Genomic DNA, 20,092 nt, shown 5'->3' on the forward strand with positions numbered 1-20,092 from the left:
CCTCATGCAAGGTGAACAACACTTCTCTGTCAGTGAATTGAGTAGGAGGGAACAAACACGACCTGTGAAGACATGGCACGGTCATCAGCGGTAGAATCCAGACCACCCTACAGTCAGAGAACTTCAATATCTCACGAGAAGTCCGCCACCATGGTTCAGCACTCCTCCTGAGTCTCACTTTGGGTCTCATGCTGCAGATGGAACCCAAGGCCTTGTGTGTGCTAGTCAAGCTCCAAATCTTGATCCTTTATTATTTTAAAAAGTATTTATTTTTTGTTTTATATATTTGCCTTCATGGTTGTGTATCATGCATGTGAAATGCCCAAGGAGGACAGAGAAGAGCCCCTGGAAGCGGAGATACAGGCAGTTATGAGGCACCATGTGGGTGCTGGGAATTGAACCCATGTCCCCTGCAAGGGCTACGAGCACTCTTAGCTGCTGAGTCACCGCTCCAGGTCCTAATCCTTTATTTTTAATTGTACAAAGAATGCCATTGTTTTTTTCAGCAAACACTTTTATTTTTATTTACTTTATCAGTATATACTCATTGCATAAAATTATAAATTTGATTATGACTTTCAGATGCATGTCTCACATGCATTGATCTTCTTAGGCCCTTCATTATCATCTCTTGTCTATATTTTTCCCAGATAATTCCTCTTCTGCTTTCACATATAAAGTCAGTTTTTAATTTTTAACATTAATTTTTCCTTAGCACACAAATGATGAGTTTCGTTATGATCTTTGCATATATGTGTATTATTGTTCTTAGCTACTATTTGGCCACCTGAATGCTCTTGTTTATCTGTTTCCCAATTGTTCACTTCCTCCCTTTATAATCTTTTTTTCTGCTTTAATACCATATACATATTTTTTGAGGCTCTTTCCATGAAGCCTTGAATTCACATCAATCCTCTAGCATCAGTCTCTAGAGTTCTGAGATTATAGGGATATATCACCATGCCTGGCTTCATCTATCTCTTTAAATCTAGGTCCACATGTAAGGGGAAGTGTGTACTATTTGTGGAGTATTTATGTCTTCCCTTACCCTCTCCTGTTATATCCTCCTCTATAATGGCCCCCTTCTCCTGTCCTGCCATCTGAAGTCATACGTACTCTGTCATCTACCTACCTACCCACCTGTTTACCATCCCATAGCTATACACCCTATACACCACCTACCACCCATGGTCTAGCTACATATCTATCACCACCTCTATCCCTTCTATCCATCTGTCATTTATCTATCAATTTTCTATACTCTGTCTATTGCCTGACATCTTCATCTAGTATTCATCTATCAACCATCTATCAAGTATATATATCAATCATCTATCACCTACCTACCAGTCAATCATTTTTATTTATCTACATATCACCTACCTAACCATCCCCTACTTATTTATCAGCAATCTATTATTTATTTATCTACTTATCACTTTCCCATTAGCTATATATCTACCTACCTACTTCTCTATTAATCATGAATATCTGTCATCTATTTTTATCATTTATTATTTTACCTACCGCCTATCTAGGTCTATTTATCAACTATTACCTATTTATTATATATGTATATCATTTGTATCCTGCTGTCTTTCTATCCATCATCTGTTGCTCTATCCATCAAATATTATCTATCATCTGTCTGTCTGTCTATATATCTATCTATTTAGATTCTTCATATGATAGAAAATGTGGTATTTGTGTTTCTGAGTCAGATTTAATTCACTTAACATACAAAACTGTTTTGACTTTCAGGCAACAGCTGAGCAGTAGAAGCAGCAGCTGAAGCCTGGCTAATGCCCAAAGGCTGAGCCTGGGGAGAAACTAACACTTTCCTTAGCTAAGGAGGAGTAGTGTAGGGAGGGGGTGTGAAAGTCCGCGTTTCTCAAGCCTCTGCTCCCTGCTCTTTGCCTAACTCCCGTCCTGTCAATAACATTTGATTTTTCTTAGCACATGTGCCAGTGGTTAGCCTAACTCCCTTCCTGCCTATAGCGTTTGCTTTACCCTAACACATATGCCAGTGGTTAACCTGGACCTCTGAGCCATGAGGGAAGATGGCCTCTTTGGGGCTTTAGGGGGTTGTCAGCTTTGGCCAGTCTTTTGGAGCCCAGGCCTCAGAACTAGAATTTAGGACATTATGTCAGAAATGGGGATAATTGGGGAGGCCGGGAAGGATTTTATCTATGAGAACTGTTGAGTTCAGAGATGAGTCTCTGGTTGTGCTTTGTATTTTTCAATACAAATTTTCATCTGGGTTGGGTGAACTCTGTCAATAGAACTAAAAAATTGAGATGATGAGAAAAATTCGAACGCTCACCTCTGAAATGGATCAGACTTCTAATCTCCTTCTAGCAAAACATATCTTCCCAAGCAGATAGAACAAACCTTTCTTGGCTCCTTCCCAATCCCTTATAGGCTCTGGGAACCCAAGCCAATTGTATCCTTCTTTCCATTGGCTGGGACTGGCTCAGGCTCCTTTCCCACAGTACCGATTGGTAAGCACTTAGTATATCACCTCCCGCCTAGCCCCACCCCCACCAAGTACACTGTCTTCAAGGCTTGCTCTTCCAGATGCATCCAATGGGAGGCAGACTTCTCCCCAATCACTTCTGCAGTGGAACAAGCTGCACGAAGTTACCTCCGGAGAACTGCATCTACCCCATTTGCACTACTTACCCTGGCAATTGTTTTGAGACATTCTCAAGGTGATCTTTCTTCACTTGTCCTCTGCCTTTACACAAAGAATAATGGTGTTGAGTGGAAGAAGGGTTTCACAGTCCCCAGGGGTGGCAAGATGGATCTGTGGGTCAGGGCACTTGCTACCAATCCTGATGACCTGAGTTCAATCCCTGGAGCCCACCTGGTAGAGGGGGAACACTGACTCGCGGATGTTGTTCTCTGACCTCCCTGCACAGGAACACTGAGGCATACAGTGCCCCCTCCAAATAAATAAGTGCAAAAGGACATGAAATATGATTATATGCAAATAGGTTACACTTTATAATACTCTTTTTTTTTAACGTTTTCTGATACACCGCTTAAATATAAAGTTCCGTTGAGAGGGTGTAGATATTCGCAGTTGTCATTTAGAGAAACGTGCCTTCCTTCCCAAGAAGCTCACAAAGTGGTTGACATACAGGGTCAAAAATATTTTAGAAATCATGTAGTTTTCAGATCCTCCCACCCTCAAATTGAAAGGGACACTACGGTGGGTAAGAAGGGGGCGGTGACGGATCTGAAAGGAAGCGGGGAGGAGATGAATACGGTCAAAATGCATGATAGAAAATTCTCAAAGAATTAACAAAAATGAGAAAAAGATGGTAACATTATTCAGCTGAAATATTTGAATATGCGAAATAGTGAAATATTTCTTGTCCAGGAATGGGAACCCATGCCTAAGATCCCAGAACTTGGGAGGCTGAGGCAGGGAGATCTTGAATTTTGGCCAACCTGCCTTGGTTGCACGGCAACACCCTATCTCAAAATAATTCTTGGGCCAGAAAAATAGTTCATTGGTAGTGCTTGCTGGACGAGCATGAACGCACGAGTTTGAGCCCCAGAACCCACATAAAATTGTGAGCTTATCAGATCATGCTTGTAATCCAAGTTCTGAGGAAGCCGAGAAGTGTCGCTCCCTGGGGGTGGCTGGCCAGGGAGCCTAGGCGAATTCCAAGGCAATGAGACCCTGCCTCCACAAGACTGGCACAAGTTGAAGCCAGTCAAACTTCAGTACCGGTGGGGTGGGTGCAGGGCGGGGCTCCAAAAGCCTTCTCGCTAGTGATAGGGCTCTTTCAGAAGCTCTTGGTGAGGGAGAGAGAATCATCTTTGGGAAAAGGAACTGCTGGTAGGGCAGCTCATACCCTACATAGCGCCTGGCTCCATGCTTACGCGCACCTATACACACATGGGTCAGCACTAATTGGACTCTGGGAGAATTGATAATAAAAATGAAAAAAAAAAAAAAGTCATGAAGTCCTTAGGGAGAGCTGCAACCAATTTCTGTCATTCCATCGTGTCCCAGTGAAAGTGTACGTCTGCGTCCCTTTTGTATAGTGTGCGCATGCGTGTGTATGCCGGCGTCTGCACCCATGCTCTCGGAGGCCGGAGGAAGACGCTGAGAGTTTTCTCTTACTGCTCTCCTTTATTGCCGAGACAGGATCTCTCCAAATCCGAAGTTCACTGTTTCTGCTAGGCTGGATGGCCAGAGAGCTTCTGATGAGGGGACACTGGTCCACACGAGCATGTGGTTTTGGCGGCCTTATCGCTCTCCCCTATCCCCTCTGTCTTACTGAAAACCATTAGATCACATTCCTAAAGCAGGCCACCACAGTCTGTTCCCTTATTTGGCTACTTCCTCCTTCTGAGGTTGACTACCAAGGTTCAGCTATGGAAGCATTGAAGCCCAGCAATCAAAGATCCTCCTTTGGCTCGCCTAATTAACATGCCCAATTAAAATCGAACACCTTATTCTAACACAGGTGTTTCCCCTTCTACCTTTATAAACTGCAACTCGCCTATAGGCCACATCTGTCTCCTCTCTTTCCAGAGGCAGCCCTTTGTTCCTTTGGGACAAACACCCCTCCCCCTCCCTTGTTCCCGTCCCTTTCTCTCACCCTCCTTCTCCTGTCTTTGTCTCTTATTCCCTGTCCTCTGTTCCTCTGGGGCAAATAAATCTTCTTTGTGCTGAGAACTTAGTCTTGGGGTGTTCTGGGCCAATACTTTTCCTTTCGTGTGGCTGTCTTCGCTCCGCAGCACTGTACAACATGCCATGCCAATTTTTATGCGAGTTCCCGGGATTTGAACTCACATTCTCCCGTTTTCACACTGTGTGCTATTACCCCTGGTCCCTGCTCCCCTTTTCTAGAGACCTCTGCCTTGGAGGTGGAGAAACTTGTTAGATGTTATTGTTCCCTGCAGGGGTTGGAGCAGCCATCTCCTCAGGACATCTGCCTTCTGCCACCTCAAACCCCTAATGCTCTAATCTTTGGTTGCCTTGGAAGATGTTTATTTTGTGTCTGTGAGTGTAAGTGTAATGCTCACAGACACCAGAAGGTGGCAGCAGATCCATGGAACTGGAGTTATGGGCAGGTTGTGAGGTACCTGATGTGGCTGGTGGGAATCGAACCCCCTTCCTCTCTGAGGGGCTGAGCCATTTCTCTTGCCACATTGGTTGTCTCTGAATTAAGTATATCTTAGGGAAATTCACATGTCAGAAGTTTGCAGGGCTGTAAACTGCAGTGATATGCATAATGCTAAATATTAGAAACGACCTGACCACTTTGGAAAATAGATACAAAAACCAAGCATCTGCATTCATCTGCACTCTACATTCTAGGTTAACAAAATAAGGGGTAATACACATATCAACATTTTTCTCATTTATTAGCTCTTTGAATAGTTTGTACAATGTATTTTGATCATATCCGCTTCCCCTCCACCTCTCCCAGCTCCATCTCCCCTTCCCCACGGTTGTGAAGCAGATTCCTGAAGCTGAAGCCTGCCATCTTGGAGTGAAACTTCCTACGACCCAGGATGTGAAAGTGAGGTGAAAACAGGATATTTTAGGACAGTTTTTTTTTTTAAACAAAGAAGAAAGTGTTCTAAGAGGAGTTGAAACCACTCCACCCAGTAGGAATTCCTTAAAATGGGAAGCAAGCCAGGTACTGCAGAACTGCCTAGAGGAGACAGAGCAGCTGGCTGCCTGGAAGGACTCTCCAACCTCCTCAGGCTGTGCCGTGTGTGCTCAGTGATTGTGAGCTGTCACCAGTGCTGTGTGGGCTTCAGTGATACTCAGACTGAGTCATTTCTGCTGCTGTAAGTAACCTCAATAAAACGTACTGGTTCACCGGGCAGTGTGGCACACACTTTTAATCCTAGTACTTGGGAGGCAGAGGTGGGAGGATCTCTGTGAGTTTGACGCCAGCCTGGTCTACAGAGTAAATTCCAGAACAGCCAGGGCTACACAGAGAAAGTGTCTTGAAAAATGAAGGAACTGGACCAGTGTTGGACTCTGCTGGTGTATATTTTGTTCTCTCCTTGATTCCCATCTGGAGCGGACAGAACTTGCTCACGTCTTCCTAGGAATAGTGTCACACTTTGCCACTAAATTTTTTTTAAAAAATATCCTGAAGTACAATTTGTGCTGTCCACATTCTCTTGGATGCTTGCAGATGGTAGCCTCACCAGTGCCCATACCCATAAAATCGACTCTCCCTCAGGAGGTATCGGTCGCCGATGGCTCTTTAGCTTGAGACAGGGTCTCATGTTGCCCAGACTAGCCTTAAACTCTCTTATGCAGCCAAGGATAGATAACCTTGAACTCCTGCATTGTGCGTCTCTACCTCCAGAGTACTGGGATCATGGAGTTGTTGACACCATACCTGATCTCACAAAGAGTTTTTGTACACTTATTTTGTGTGTCTGTGTGGCCAGAGGACTACTTCTGGGGGCCCGTTTTTCCCTTCCACCATCAGAGATGGAGCTGAGGTTATCCGTGCTGGTGGCACTTACCTGCTAAGCCATCTTACCAATCGTACATAAACATTTAAAAACACCACTAAAGATGGCATTATGGGTGTGTATATATATATTCTTCATACTTTTACGTTTAGTCTGACCAGAGATAGATATATGCACATATGTATATACACATTTAAATGTGTTGTCTGTTTTTTCTCACTATATCTGTGCTCTTAGGCACATACAAGTAGCTACAAAGCCAGACTAACAATATTGACAACTTGAAGAACGGTATCTTCAACATAATGAAAAAAAAAACCCACCTCAATGTTTGAAGTCATTGAAAGACTTGGTCAAGTATATATGAGCGATGCTGTAAGATCATCCACTTGCCTTATGACAGGGCTACTTAGGAAGAGAGGAATAAGATAAGGTGTGATCAAAATGGGCATTTGCCTGATTTGTAGTTAGAAGGGATGAGTGGCTTCTACAAAAATGTTCTTCTCAGCTGGGCAGTGGTGGTGCACGCCTTTAATCCCAACATTCGGGAAGCAAAGGCAGGTGGATCTCTGTGAGTTTGAGGCCAGCCTAGTCTACATGAGCTAGTTCCAGGACAGGCTCCAAAAGCTACAGAGAAACCCTGTCTTGAAAATCAAAAACAAAAAACCAAAACAGATGTTCTTCTCACATGCAAAAGACCCATGTAAGCTCAACTCAGACCGAATGCTAGCACGGAGAGTCACGGTTAGCTGTTGGAACGGTCTGCGCTAAGGGAGTAGCCCCTGGCCATGCTCTAGGAAAGACCACATAACACATACTGGCACTGATGGGAGAGCCGGCTGACCACACAAGGGTGGCAAGAGGAGGGATGGGTCTTGGAAGAGTCAGAGGAACTATGACCAAAATGCATAGCATGACATCCTCAGAGAATTGATAAAACTAGAAAAGACATGCTTTTTAAATGCCTTCATCCAGAAAGAGAAGAGGAAAGAGTCCTAGTAAGACTCCCAGAGGACAAACAGAAGAATCAAGTCAGACCAGTGTTTCTCGGGCTCTCAGCATGGCCATCATCTTTGTAGGAAAGATGAGGGGTTAGAGACGGCCCAGCTGTTAAACTCAGGCACTGCTCATGGTGGTTTGAAAGAAAATGGTCCCCAAAGGGAGTGGCGCTATTAGTTGTGCTCTTGTTGGAGGAACTGTGCCACCATGGAGGCTGGCTTTGAGGTCTCATATATGCTCAAGCCACACTCAGTGAGAAAGACCACTTCCTGTTGCCTACAGAAGATGTAAAAACACTCAGCTCCTTCTCCAGCTCCATGTCTGCCTGCACACGACCACGTCTCACCATAATAATGGAGTGACCTCTGAACTATAAGCCAGTTATGTCAACGAAATGCTTTCCTTTCTAAGAGTTGCCATGGTCATGGTTTCTCTTCATAGCAACAGAAACCCTAAGACATTGCTCTTCCAGAGGGCATAAGTTCAACTCCCAGCACCTATGTTGGACAGCTCCAAGGGCTCTGATGCTTTCTTGTGGCCTCTGCAGAAACCAACACTCACATGCACTTACCTGCACAGGCACACACAACTAAGAAAACACTTGCATGTCAGTAAACTGGAATATGTAGATCAAATTCAGCTCTTAGCCTGCTTTTGTAAATAATTTTATTGCAACACACACAAATATTTGTAAAACAGTGAAAAAAAACATGACTGTGTATGCATTAACATCTGAAACTAGAAGTCAGTAGATTTGGAAAACGCGTTATTATTTAATACAAAACAGAAAACAGCAACAGTTTCCATTATCTGACTGTCGGGTCTAGGCCCTCCGCCACAGGTTTCTCATGCATAGCCAATTAGAATTTCCCCAACAACTCTCTAGGGTACCATTATTGCCTACATAACCTATCAGTGCTGCGGTAACCCAACAGGCAAATCTCCTTGTAAGAGATTTCCAAAGCATTCAAAGATAAAACACTTTATCGGGTGCTTAACATAAAAATGTCATTGTAAGGTAGCCATTTTAGCATGTAGGTCTTTGAATGGCCTGCAAATAAAACACCACATCTGTCTTATGAAACATCTGGATGGGACGGGGCGGGGAGGGGCAAAGAAATCCTGTCTCATTGGAATGTTAGTGATCTGTTAATTTTTGTATACAAGTGGGCCAAAAGAAGGGCCTCACTCTTTTGGAGGTTTCTTGGGGTCAGAATTCATCCGTGTGTCTTATATGGAAATGTTCACTCTTGATTTCCTCTTCGCTTACGATGAGCATGTAGGGATTCTTCTCCTCCTCGGCAATCAGAAACTCCTGTGTTTCCTTATCAAAGTCAGTAATTTGCAGCCTAGAAAGATACACAAAATTGACAGCTCTAAGTCACTCTAAGGTTTTCTTGTCTATGTATATGTGTGACAAGTTTATGTGCACCATTTGTGTGCAGATACCCGTGGAGATCAGACGAGGTCATTGGACCCTCTGGACTAGGGTACGGCAGTTGTGAGCTGCCATGCTGGGTGCTGGGGAACTGAAGTTGAGACCTCTGGAAGATCAGCAAATGCTCTTAACTGAGGAGTCCTTTCTCCAGCCCCTCACGCTTCCTTTTTGTGCTTTCCAACATTTCTTTTTCCCTTCATAATTTTTCTTTTCCAAGATCATGTTCAGGAGACTCTGATGTTGCCTCTAAATGGGGAGACATACCCATGATATCCAGATTTCTTCCATACAAACTGATTGGGGACTGGAGAGGTGGCTCAGTGGTTAAGAGCACTGGCTGCTGTTGTAGAGGTCCAGAGTTCAGTTCCGCACATGGCAGCTAACAACCACCTGTAACTCCATTTCCAGGGGACCTGAGACCATCTTCTGGCCTCCAAGGCTACTACATGCATGCGGTGCATACACATACATGCAGACAAAATACCCATAAAGAATTTTAATTGACTTGTTGCCCATGTTTGTATGTGCATGCACGCACCTGCCAGAGGTCAATGTCAGGTGTCTTCAATTGTTGACCACCATAGTTTTTTGAGACAGGGTCTCTTTCTGAACCTGCCAGTCACAGACTTCAGAGAGGCCCCTATCTTCACCCTTCTCTCAGCAGCAAGGTTACAGACATGAGAAGACAGTCAACTTTTGAATGTGTGGGCTGAAGATCGGAATTCAGGTCTTCATGCTTCTGATGAGAGTACCTTACTCGACTGAGCTTTCCTTCAGCTCTTACTCGGGCCATTTCTGTGGGATGAATTCTTCAACCCAACTGTGGTCTATTTCAGTTTGATGTCAACCCCCAGAATAGTGATTGGAAGCACGGATTCCATCTAAGCCTTAGGATTTTGGATAGAAGACATGGAAAAGGCTTAGGAGGTTTTTCACCCTTCAAGGCCCAAACAATTCTTTCCACGATCTGAGTGTCTGGTCTTAGCCCTCTGGCTGTTTCTTATGCATGAGCACACACCTACAATCACAGTCACAGACACCACAGATGAAAATACACATATGCACACACTCACGCACGCACGCACACACCCCCTGGTTCTGGTCTCTGTTTTGGTTCTGTATTAATTGCTTTTCTATTATTGTTATAAAACACCATGACCAAGGCAACTCACAGCAGGAAGGGTCTATTTGGGCTTAGAGTTCCAGAGGAATAAGAAGCTACCATTGTGGCAGCGAGACTGGTGGCGGCAGCAGCAGGAAGCTGAGTGCATTGCCGTAAGCATAAAGCAGAGAAAGCACACTGGGAATGGTCCAAAGCTTTGCAAGTTCAGAGCCCCCCCGCAAGAGTGATCACACTTCCTCAAGCAAGGCCACACCTTCTAAACCTACCCAAACAGCACTATCAACTGGGGACCAAGTATTCAAACACTTGAGCCTATGGGAGGCATTTTCATTCAAACCGTGACATTTGCATATTTTATGTTCCAAGTACCTCTGTAGGAAACAGTCATGTTCCTAGGGCATGTGTTAACTGCAGTACAAGTCTCTCTGAGACTTTCCATGGTGGTGTAGAAGGACAAAAAGAAACAGCTACAATGAAAACTTACTTGGTTTTGTAATATTACCACATTATCGGACACTTGTATATATTTGAATTTCCCATGTCAAATAACGACTCCTACTTTGCAGATCAAAGCCTGATAATCAGAGGGCCCCAGGGTGTGGCGTAAATGTGGCTGAACTGGAATCAAATGCAGATCTGGATGGCTCATAACATGATAGACAACTTACCTCGTTCTATACCTCCTACATTCACTCCAGCTGGGGCCACATGCAGCCAAGGACAGCTAGGAAAAGGTCTAGCACAAAATTACAAACTTACTCAAAACAGAAGATTGTTTTGTACACCAGCTACACAGGTTTGAGTGTGAACGGTGTTTGGTCATGTTGTGACGTCAAAAGCATGGACACTCCTTAAGGATTTGATTTTTCCAGAAAAGAGTGCCCTGACCTACCTAAAATAACCCGATCTTGGAGTCTGGGGAGGAGGGCTCTCTCAGTAAAGGGTTTGCTACACAAGCTTGAGGACCTGAGACTAACCCTCAATGCCCACATAAAAAGCTGGGAACAGCAGCACACGCCTGCGGTTCAAGAACCCAGGAAGCAGAGATTGGCAGGTTTCTAGGGCTTGCTGGCCAGCCGGTCTAACAGAACTGGCTAGCCCCAGGTCCCAGTTATTCAAAACTAACGGGAGGCAGATGGATGGCAGCAGAGGCTGTTCTCTGGTCTCCACACTCACATGTGCACCACACACACATGTAACTGCACACACATGTAACCTGAACTCACCTACAAGCTTTCACAAGTTACCTTGATCTACATGGGTTCGAAGACCATAGTGGGGAAATGAATCACAAAGATAAATGCTGAGGGTTATAAAAATAATATACATCTACAAACATCTTATGCTAATATAAAGTAGCCTGAATATATTTGATATATATTTATGTTTTATGTCATATGTTTATATGATAATTGCATAATACAAACCTTTATCTACACGCAGATCACCCTAGCTCGCTTAGCCTATCTTAAATATTCTCAGACCAGCCACATTAGTCCCCAGGTGGGCAAAAAAGTCAAATCACCTATCACAAAGCCCACTCTATATTAAAATGTTGAGTCTCTCATGTAACTATTGACTGTGTTGCAAGACAAAAAATGAATGGCTGTAAGGATATGCCCTCATATTGTAGAGTCGAATGATGTTAAATCCGGGCTGCCTGCATACACGTAAGTTATATTTACAAGAATCTTTATGCATTATTGTTAGAGCAATGATAGTACCAAATGTCACCAGTACTTGGGCACACACTAGTCACAGGGAAAGGAAGGGTTTTATACTTAATCTAATACTCCTGCTACACCCCCAGGTGAGAGAATATATTACTTGAATTTCTTTTTAATTTAAAATTTAAAATATTTTATGACATCTCCTCCCCAAATGCCAATTAACTACCCATAGTCCCTCAATTGAGAGACCCCTATCTGAACGATCAACAATGATCTCTGAGGTTGACACCTGTCCTCAATGAGTGGTGGGATTTCATGACAAGATATGCCTATTGCTACAGCAGCGGCATGGTTACTACTGGTGCAACCAACCACCTTATTATTGAATTCTTTGTGCGTACGTGTGTGTGTGCATGTGTGTGTGTAAGCATGCAAAGGACAGAGGTCAACATCAGATTATCATTCTTGATTTTTGAGATGAGGGTCCCCTCATTTGGCCTAGAACTCACCAATATGACTAGACAGGCTGGCCACTGAGCATTAAGGATCCTCCTTCCCGTTTTTACTTCTCCAGGACTGGGATTATGAGTGTATGTTTTTTTTTTTCATGTACTTTCTGGGGATAGAACCCTGGTCCTCATGTTTGTGTGGCGAGGACTCTACAGACTGAGCCGTCTCCCCAGCCCTTATTTCTATGTTAAATTATTATGTTATTAGCTGCACTTCAGATCTCAGTCAATTAGTTCTTAGCCCTAAGGACAGCTCACCCAAGTATACGCTGGATATTCCTGTGCTGTTGCAGGGCCTCGCACAGCATGGCCAGCCCACTGCGGTTCAAGGCATTCTCTGCCAGGATGACTGCCCGCAGGGTCTGACTCTGGACAAAAGTAGAAGCCAGATCCTCACAACAGGCATCGCTTAGCTCACAGGCTTGCAACCTGCAACAAAGAACAAGTCCACGTCAGGGTTGGAAGGCAGACAACGGGGGGAGAAGTGACTTGGTCGTTCAGCCTACACTTACTCCATAACCTTTAAGGACAGTCTCTTAAAAGCCCAGTGTCCATGACGTCGCATTGGCCCTTCTGTCAAATGTGCCCACAACTGCCCATTCTCTGTATCCGTGTCTGTGGTGAAGGAACTAGCCCTCTCCACTCAGTCTGCCGTCCCAGCCCTTGAACCTGGGGCGAAATTTTACCTGGCACAGTGGAGGGTTGGTGAGTTCTGAGCCTACACCTCAGGCACCATGATATCTTTTAATTTGAACCACTGAAGATTCATTTTGCTATGAACTAAACTATGTCCCCTCAAAATTCATATGTTGAAGTTCGAATCCCCTGTGCCTCATGAAACTGGACCTTGAGACACAGTTTTAGAGAGAAAACTAAGTTATAAGGAGGACACTAGGGTGGGAACTAATCTTGTATAACTGAACACACAGGGAGAAGACAGCCATTTTCAGGTCAATGAGCAAAGCCTAGACCGTACGCCCTGTCTGATCCTCTAAAGGAACCAGCTGACAGCAAGCCCTCACTTCTAGCCTCTACTCTTGTATCGTCACTAAGTCTCTGGTGTAGGAGCCATTCAGTCTATGTTTCTCATGGAAGCCAAAGCAGTTGCCAAATCAGTTAGTCCAGACAAATAAGTCAATGAGATGTGGGCTAGCCACACTTGTCATCACCAGTGGACATCCATCTGTGCATCCACATATGCACCCATAAATAAAACAGCTACCTATCACATGCTTCAATCCATTAATACCATATATCTATGTCTGCAACCTTCAATAACCTATCCATTCACCCACCCAGGCATCCATCTATACACTCATCCAACCAAACATGCATCCATCCATGTAATAATCATTCATTCCATGCATGCAACAATCAATCATCCACCCATCCCGGCATCCACCCGCCCATCCTGGCATCCACCCGCCCATCCTGGCATCCACCCGCCCATCCTGGCATCCACCCGCCCATCCTGGCATCCACCCGCCCATCCTGGCATCCACCCGCCCATCCTGGCATCCACCCGCCCATCCTGGCATCCACCCGCCCATCCTGGCATCCACCCGCCCATCCTGGCATCCACCCGTCCATCCTGCATCCATCCGCCCATCCTGCATCCATTTGTGTATCCATGTTATCTACCCGCCCATGCATGCACCATCCACTTCTGCCTCCATTCCCAACAGTGAGGTTGCCCCATTATCACAATTCCCTGGATGATCAAGTGTTATAAGGATGCCCAGTTGAGATAAATCATACCTGGCTAGACTAGCAATGAGCCAGTAGTAAGGCTAACTGCTACGTTGTCCCTATGGAATTTTGATTTTAATCTCCTACCTTTTGTCACCCTCAAGGACACAGCTATGACCTCGATGACACCCACCCGAGAATCTCTAAGTGGCAGTTGGGCTGTTTGATAGCATCACACAGAAACTTCACGCCAGCGTCTTCTATCTTATTGTTGGAAATCTGAAGGCTTTTCAGGTTCTGGTTGTTGCTGAGGACTTCCGACAGGTCTTGGCAGCTGCTAGCAGTGATGAGACAATGCCTCAAACTGCAAGAGAAAAATCACAATACGGTGGTTACTCCCTGTTACACAAGACTCAGCAATGCCCGAAACTGCAGACAGCACTGAGCCCTTCAGATAACACATCGTCTTCTCAATGGTCCACAGAGGACAAAGAAGTCTAGGCCCACTAAGATATTAACGATGGCAGAGCACATCAAATACAATGCACTGTAATAAAAGTTAAACCGGGACTGGAGAGATGGCTCAGAGGTTAAGAGCACATTGCTCTTGCAGAGGACCCAGGTTTGGCTGTCAGAACCCATGTCAGGAAGCTCACAACCACCTACTACATTTCCAGGGGATCCGATTCCCTCTTCTGGCCTCCTTGGGTACTTGCATGCCCGTGATACACATACATACACTCAGAAGCACAAACACATAAAATGAGGTAAATAAATCTTTAAAAGCTGGAACAAGCTGGGCGGGTATGGCACAAACCTTTAATCCCAGCACTCAGATGGCAGAGGCAGGTAGATCTGAATGCTAGGGCCAGTCTGGTCTACAGAGTAAGTTCCAGGACAGCCAGGGCTACACAGAGAAACCCTTTTCCAAAAAAATTACACACTGTTCCAAAAAAAAAAAAAAAAGGTGGAACAATATTATATTAAATAATGATTTTGAGCAATGATTGACTATGGGTGACCCCTGTGAAAATGGAGTGGGGTACTGACTATGGGTAACCCAAACCGTGGATAAGGCAGGAGTGGGAACAGCTACTGTGCAGCGTTCAAGGAGTCTACACATGGCAGCAAAGAAGAAAGATGGCGTGATGTTACAGCCTTTGCCACCCACACAGAAGGGTAGCTGACTGGGAACGCTTGAAGCCCGCTCTTTTCCTGAACTATCTTTGATCCACTTGATTTTATGAAACACCAGTGGATGAGCTTGTTTCTGAGGAGCCCATTTCTGATTTCTCAAATTCCCGTGTGAATCTAACACGGCTTTTAGAAAATGTTATTTGAGTGTGTGCCTGCCACACCTAAGGAGGTGTGCACAGAGGCCAGAGGCAACAGTACAATCCCCCAGAGCCGGAGCCACACACGGTTGTGAGCCTCTGACTCAGGTGCTAGGGACTGTACTTAGATTCTAGTCGAGAGAAGCAAGGGCTCCGACCTGCTGAGCCATCTCTCCAGCTCACACACAACAAATCTCTCAAAGTATTTGGAGTGACACTGTCTACCTCATATTCTTAAGGTGTTTTCTGTTTTTGGCTTTTTGAAAGTACCATATGAGAATCCCCTAAAACCATCTCCCAAGTGCTGGCGTTACAGGTGCGAGTAAGCTTTAGGATTTGCTCTTCAAGTACAACAACCCAAATAAACAAGCATATTTCTATTAGTGCTTCATTAAAACCACAGTCCGTCTATGGAGAAATGACTGAATACTACGTCAGTATTTGAACATCCATTTTTTCATTTACACTAAAACTTAATAATATTGTATACAAAAGTCTCACCTGTTGTGACGGTCTTATTTCTAGACAATTGCATTTTGATATTACATATGTAATTCTACAGCTTACTTCTTGTTGGCATACTGTATGTGGTGGTTTGAATGAGAGCTGCCCCCCATGGTCTCAGGTATTGGAACACTTGTTTTCTAGTTGTTGCTGGCACTGTTTGGGGAGACTTGGGTACACCTGTGCCCGAGGAACTATCTGTATATTTTTGGGATTATATATATTCATTCCTATCATCTGAATAAAATGAGTGGTTTCTTTGTAGTTCTCTTAAGGATGGGTTTAGAAATTCCTTCCCACCTACTCTCCTGCCTCAAGAAACCTTTAGTTCTCACTAGGATTTCCAGGACTCTCTTGAATGGAAGGGACGACAAGCAATCTTGTTTTGGAATGGAGTGAAAATCTCATCTCTATCGTTAAAAGCTTCATTTAGAGTTTCTTTATTTTGGTATTTGGAATTGGAGGTAGGACCTGGTGCACGAAGGGCAAGCATTCTGCCATAGAACTACTGACTAAGCCTCTTGTTACTATTGAGCTGGAACTGAGCTTTACTAATACATTAGATTTTTCTAGTCTCTCGCAATTTATGCATTTCTCTTGTCTGTCTTCTCACCCCGTCACCTGTCTTCAGTTCTGCTGACATGTAAAGTGTCTTTTTTTTTATAACTTGTCAACCCATGCCACTAGGGGTTTAATACTGATATTTATATATTTCTAGATGATCCATTTTATTATTTTTAAATTGTGTGTGTGTCTGTGGGGCTATGCACATGTGAGCACGGGTGCCTGTGAAGTCCAGGATGGAGTTACAGGTCGCCAGGAGCCACACGACACTGCCTTTAATCCATTAAGAAAACTGATACCTCCAACAGATTTTTAAACACATACTCAGTATTTTTAGAGACCTCAAGTGGTTTATACTTTTTAAAATACTTTTTCTTTATTCTTTACAATGTTGGGGAAACCTTTAATTTTTAAAATATATGCTGACATTTTCAGTTTCTAAAAATAGCCAAAGCCATCATTAGAGGACAAAAACCTCGCTTTACTATGTGTTTTCATTCTGTGCCTTAACCCCTTCTGGTGAGGATAACGTTGTGACGCTGAGGGGCCACAGCAGATTAAGTAACGTTGTTCTCCTAAGTCCCACAGGTCAGGACTTCTCACGGAAAAGCCATATGATCAAGCCATACTAATCTACTTGGCATGATCAAAACAAGAACCACATTACCCAGGCACCCTTGATCTTATGATCTGAAATAAAGAGTTCTGTCATTTCCCTTCCCATAACTGTTCATAACTGTTTCTTCTTCCCAAAGCAGAATTTTCACAAACATAAACTAATCCACACACACGTTTTTGGATCCTCTCCTCCATGTATTAACTCCTCCTTTGGGTTGAATGTCTTCTTGTAGGCTCATGCATTTAGACACTTAGTCCCCAGACAGGAGCACTGTTTGCGGAGGTTGTGGGACCTCTGGAATATTGGGTCTGACAGGCAGATGTGGGTCACTGGGTGTGGGCTTAAGGGTTATATCCTTATCTCTGCACTTTCGGTTCCACTCTCTGCTTCCTAACCCACAAAGACGTGAAGAATTTCATACACACACACACACACCGCCACCATGAGGTGTGAAAAATTTCACACACGCATGCGCCATGAGGCCACTCTACCCTTTCCTCCTCCACCAGGAGAGATTAGAGTATCCCATCCCATAACCTACAATGAACCCCGACTCTCTTAAGTCCCTTCTGTCAGGTATTTCATCACAGTCACAGCGATAGGAAAAATTACAACAATATCCTTCGATCCCAAATTTGGGGTCCAGTTTTCCATCTCTTGATATCTACTCACTGTCCAGTATCTACTCCAAACATCTTAACCATCTATTGGACCCAAGTCATAATTCCTCTCTTTCAGTCCCTTGTGTCTATATTCTGAGAAGCTGCCCCGCCACATACCAACTCTGCGACTCAGAGGTCAAGGTATAGGTTTGTCCTAAGGAACAGCTCATCTGGAACCTGATATGAGTGACCCTAACCTCCATATTCTCAGGTATAGACATTAAGGATTCCTAGGCAGGGCCTGCAAAGCCAAGTTGACAGAAACCTACTGTAGTGTCTGCAGGACACTGTCCGGAAGGCTCAGAGGCTTGCAGAGAACCTTCAGTCCTTCATCCTTCAGGTCATTGGAGCTGACGTCTAGATGTTCCAGGGTTCTGTTCTGCTTAAGAACATCAGAAAGGTAGTCCCAACACTGCTCACTGAGGGAGCAGTTAGCCAACCTGTGGGTGGGAGAGAATCATGTGAATGGGAGTGTAGCAATCCCACATACAGTAACAGAAGATTCAAGCAAGACAAGGAGCTGGCAGCTTATCATTTCTTCCGACTCACGTCAGTTCCAGTATCCAAACCTGATGGAGGTGGGTCATCTTTCTATCTGTTGTTTTATTGGTTAAGTAATAAAGAAACTGCCTTGGCCCCTTTAATAGGACAGAAAATTAGGTAGGCGGAGTAGACAGAACAGGATGCTGGGAGAAAGAAGCCGAGTCAGAGAGTCGCCATGATTCTCCCACTCCAGACAGACGCAGGTTAAGATCTTTTCTGGTAAGCCAGCTCGTGGTACTACACAGAATATTAGAAATGGGTTAGATCAATATGTAAGAGCTAGCCAATAAGAGGCTGGAGCTAATGGGCCAGGCAGTGATTAAAATAATACAGTTTCCATGTAATTATTTTGGGGCATAAGCCATGCGGGCGGCCGGGTGCCGGGGACGCAACCCTGCCGCTCTTATTACAACAGAGTGGCACCCAACGTGCTACCCAAATATGGTTTATAAATGTTCTTTTACATTTAAAGGGGGATATGATATAGATATAAATAATTTACATTGGTGTAAATTTAAAGGTCAATTTTGTTATATGTATATACATATTTCTAATCTTAATTAAGGTATTGTGATTGTATAGTTCATTTAAAAATGTAATGTATATAGGTTGTTAATGGATAATCATCAATAATTGTCAAGCTTTTAGTCATGTTAGTTAGATTTTCTAGATGTACATAGATATATTTCAGTTAGATAGGCATTCTTCATATCTTTCAAAGACTACAGAACATGGCATTTAATGTTTTAATAACTTAGGGCTTTTCATGATAATGAGACACATCTGCTCCTGGCAGCACCAATCTACTTCAAGAGGAAGATGGGCATCGAAGAGGCTCCTTACGGAGTTTGATAGCCATTTGGGCAAGAAACTGTTCTTGCCTAGACTGTTGCATAAACTGGACACAAAGAACCTACAGAGAGAGGACTACTGAACTTGCCTAAAGGTGAGATGGTCTTTTGGGGTTCCTGATTCATGAAAGAGTCTGCGAGACATTCTGCAGGATACAGCAGAAAGTGACTAAACTGTCTTTAAATTTTCCTGCTTCATGAAAATGTCTGCTGGATACTATAGGCCTGAAGGCTAAAGATGGATGCCCCAACAGTACAAAAAAACTTTGGGTGACTGTCCAGGCAGCAAGATGTCTCTGTCATTTCTAGAGTTTTGGACTTCTTGTTTGCTTAGATAATATTATATTCTTCTGGAGTCTTTGATGGAGTTAAAGAATGGTTAGTTATAGTTATAGTTTTCCTTAGTTATGATAAAAGATAAAATAGATATAAATATTGTAACTGTAATTCTTGCTTGATAACTGTTTTGTTATATGTAATTTTACTATGTCAAAGTGAACGCCTTTCTTTTTTGTTTAAACAGAAAAAGGGGAAATGATGGAGGTGGATCATCTTTCTATCTGTTGTTTCATTGGTTAAGTAATAAAGAAACTGCCTTGGCCCCTTTAATAGGACAGAAAATTAGGTAGGCGGAGTAGACAGAACAGGATGCTGGGAGAAAGAAGCCGAGTCAGAGAGTCGCCATGATTCTCCCACTCCAGACAGACGCAGGTTAAGATCTTTCCTGGTAAGCCAGCTCGTGGTACTACACAGAATATTAGAAATGGGTTAGATCAATATGTAAGAGCTAGCCAATAAGAGGCTGGAGCTAATGGGCCAGGCAGTGATTAAAATAATACAGTTTCCATGTAATTATTTTGGGGCATAAGCCATGCGGGCGGCCGGGTGCTGGGGACGCAACCCTGCCGCTCTTATTACAACACAAACCGAATAAAATTCACTGAAAATGCTTATGTTTCGAAGACCTTCCCCAACGTTAACCCAAATCATTTATATTAACAATGCCTCCATCACCTGGATTTATGATACTTTTTATAGCTACATGGTTACTGTCATGGAGACAACCACATCCACGGTGTCTTATATGATGAAGGATATGAAAAAGGTGGGTGTGCTTCCGTT

At 43.8% G+C, this 20,092-nt stretch overlaps 1 protein-coding gene across 1 annotated transcript in view; it reads right to left on the minus strand.

Annotated features, from left to right (window-relative positions):
* Nucleotides 1-8,570: 8,570 nt before the first annotated feature.
* The window catches only part of Nlrp4 (NLR family pyrin domain containing 4), a 37,024-nt gene continuing 25,502 nt past the window's right edge, over nucleotides 8,571-20,092 (minus strand). Inside the window, exons 7-10 of the mRNA XM_057761798.1 lie at nucleotides 17,846-18,016; nucleotides 14,087-14,257; nucleotides 12,463-12,633; nucleotides 8,571-8,813 (exon numbers count right to left, since the gene is read on the minus strand). Coding sequence (XP_057617781.1) covers nucleotides 8,675-8,813; nucleotides 12,463-12,633; nucleotides 14,087-14,257; nucleotides 17,846-18,016 — 652 coding nt within the window. The 3' untranslated portion in view covers nucleotides 8,571-8,674. The remainder of the gene's footprint in view (nucleotides 8,814-12,462; nucleotides 12,634-14,086; nucleotides 14,258-17,845; nucleotides 18,017-20,092) is intronic.

The sequence above is a fragment of the Chionomys nivalis genome, chromosome 2 (assembly GCF_950005125.1).
Source record: "Chionomys nivalis chromosome 2, mChiNiv1.1, whole genome shotgun sequence".
Classification (NCBI taxonomy): domain Eukaryota; kingdom Metazoa; phylum Chordata; class Mammalia; order Rodentia; family Cricetidae; genus Chionomys; species Chionomys nivalis.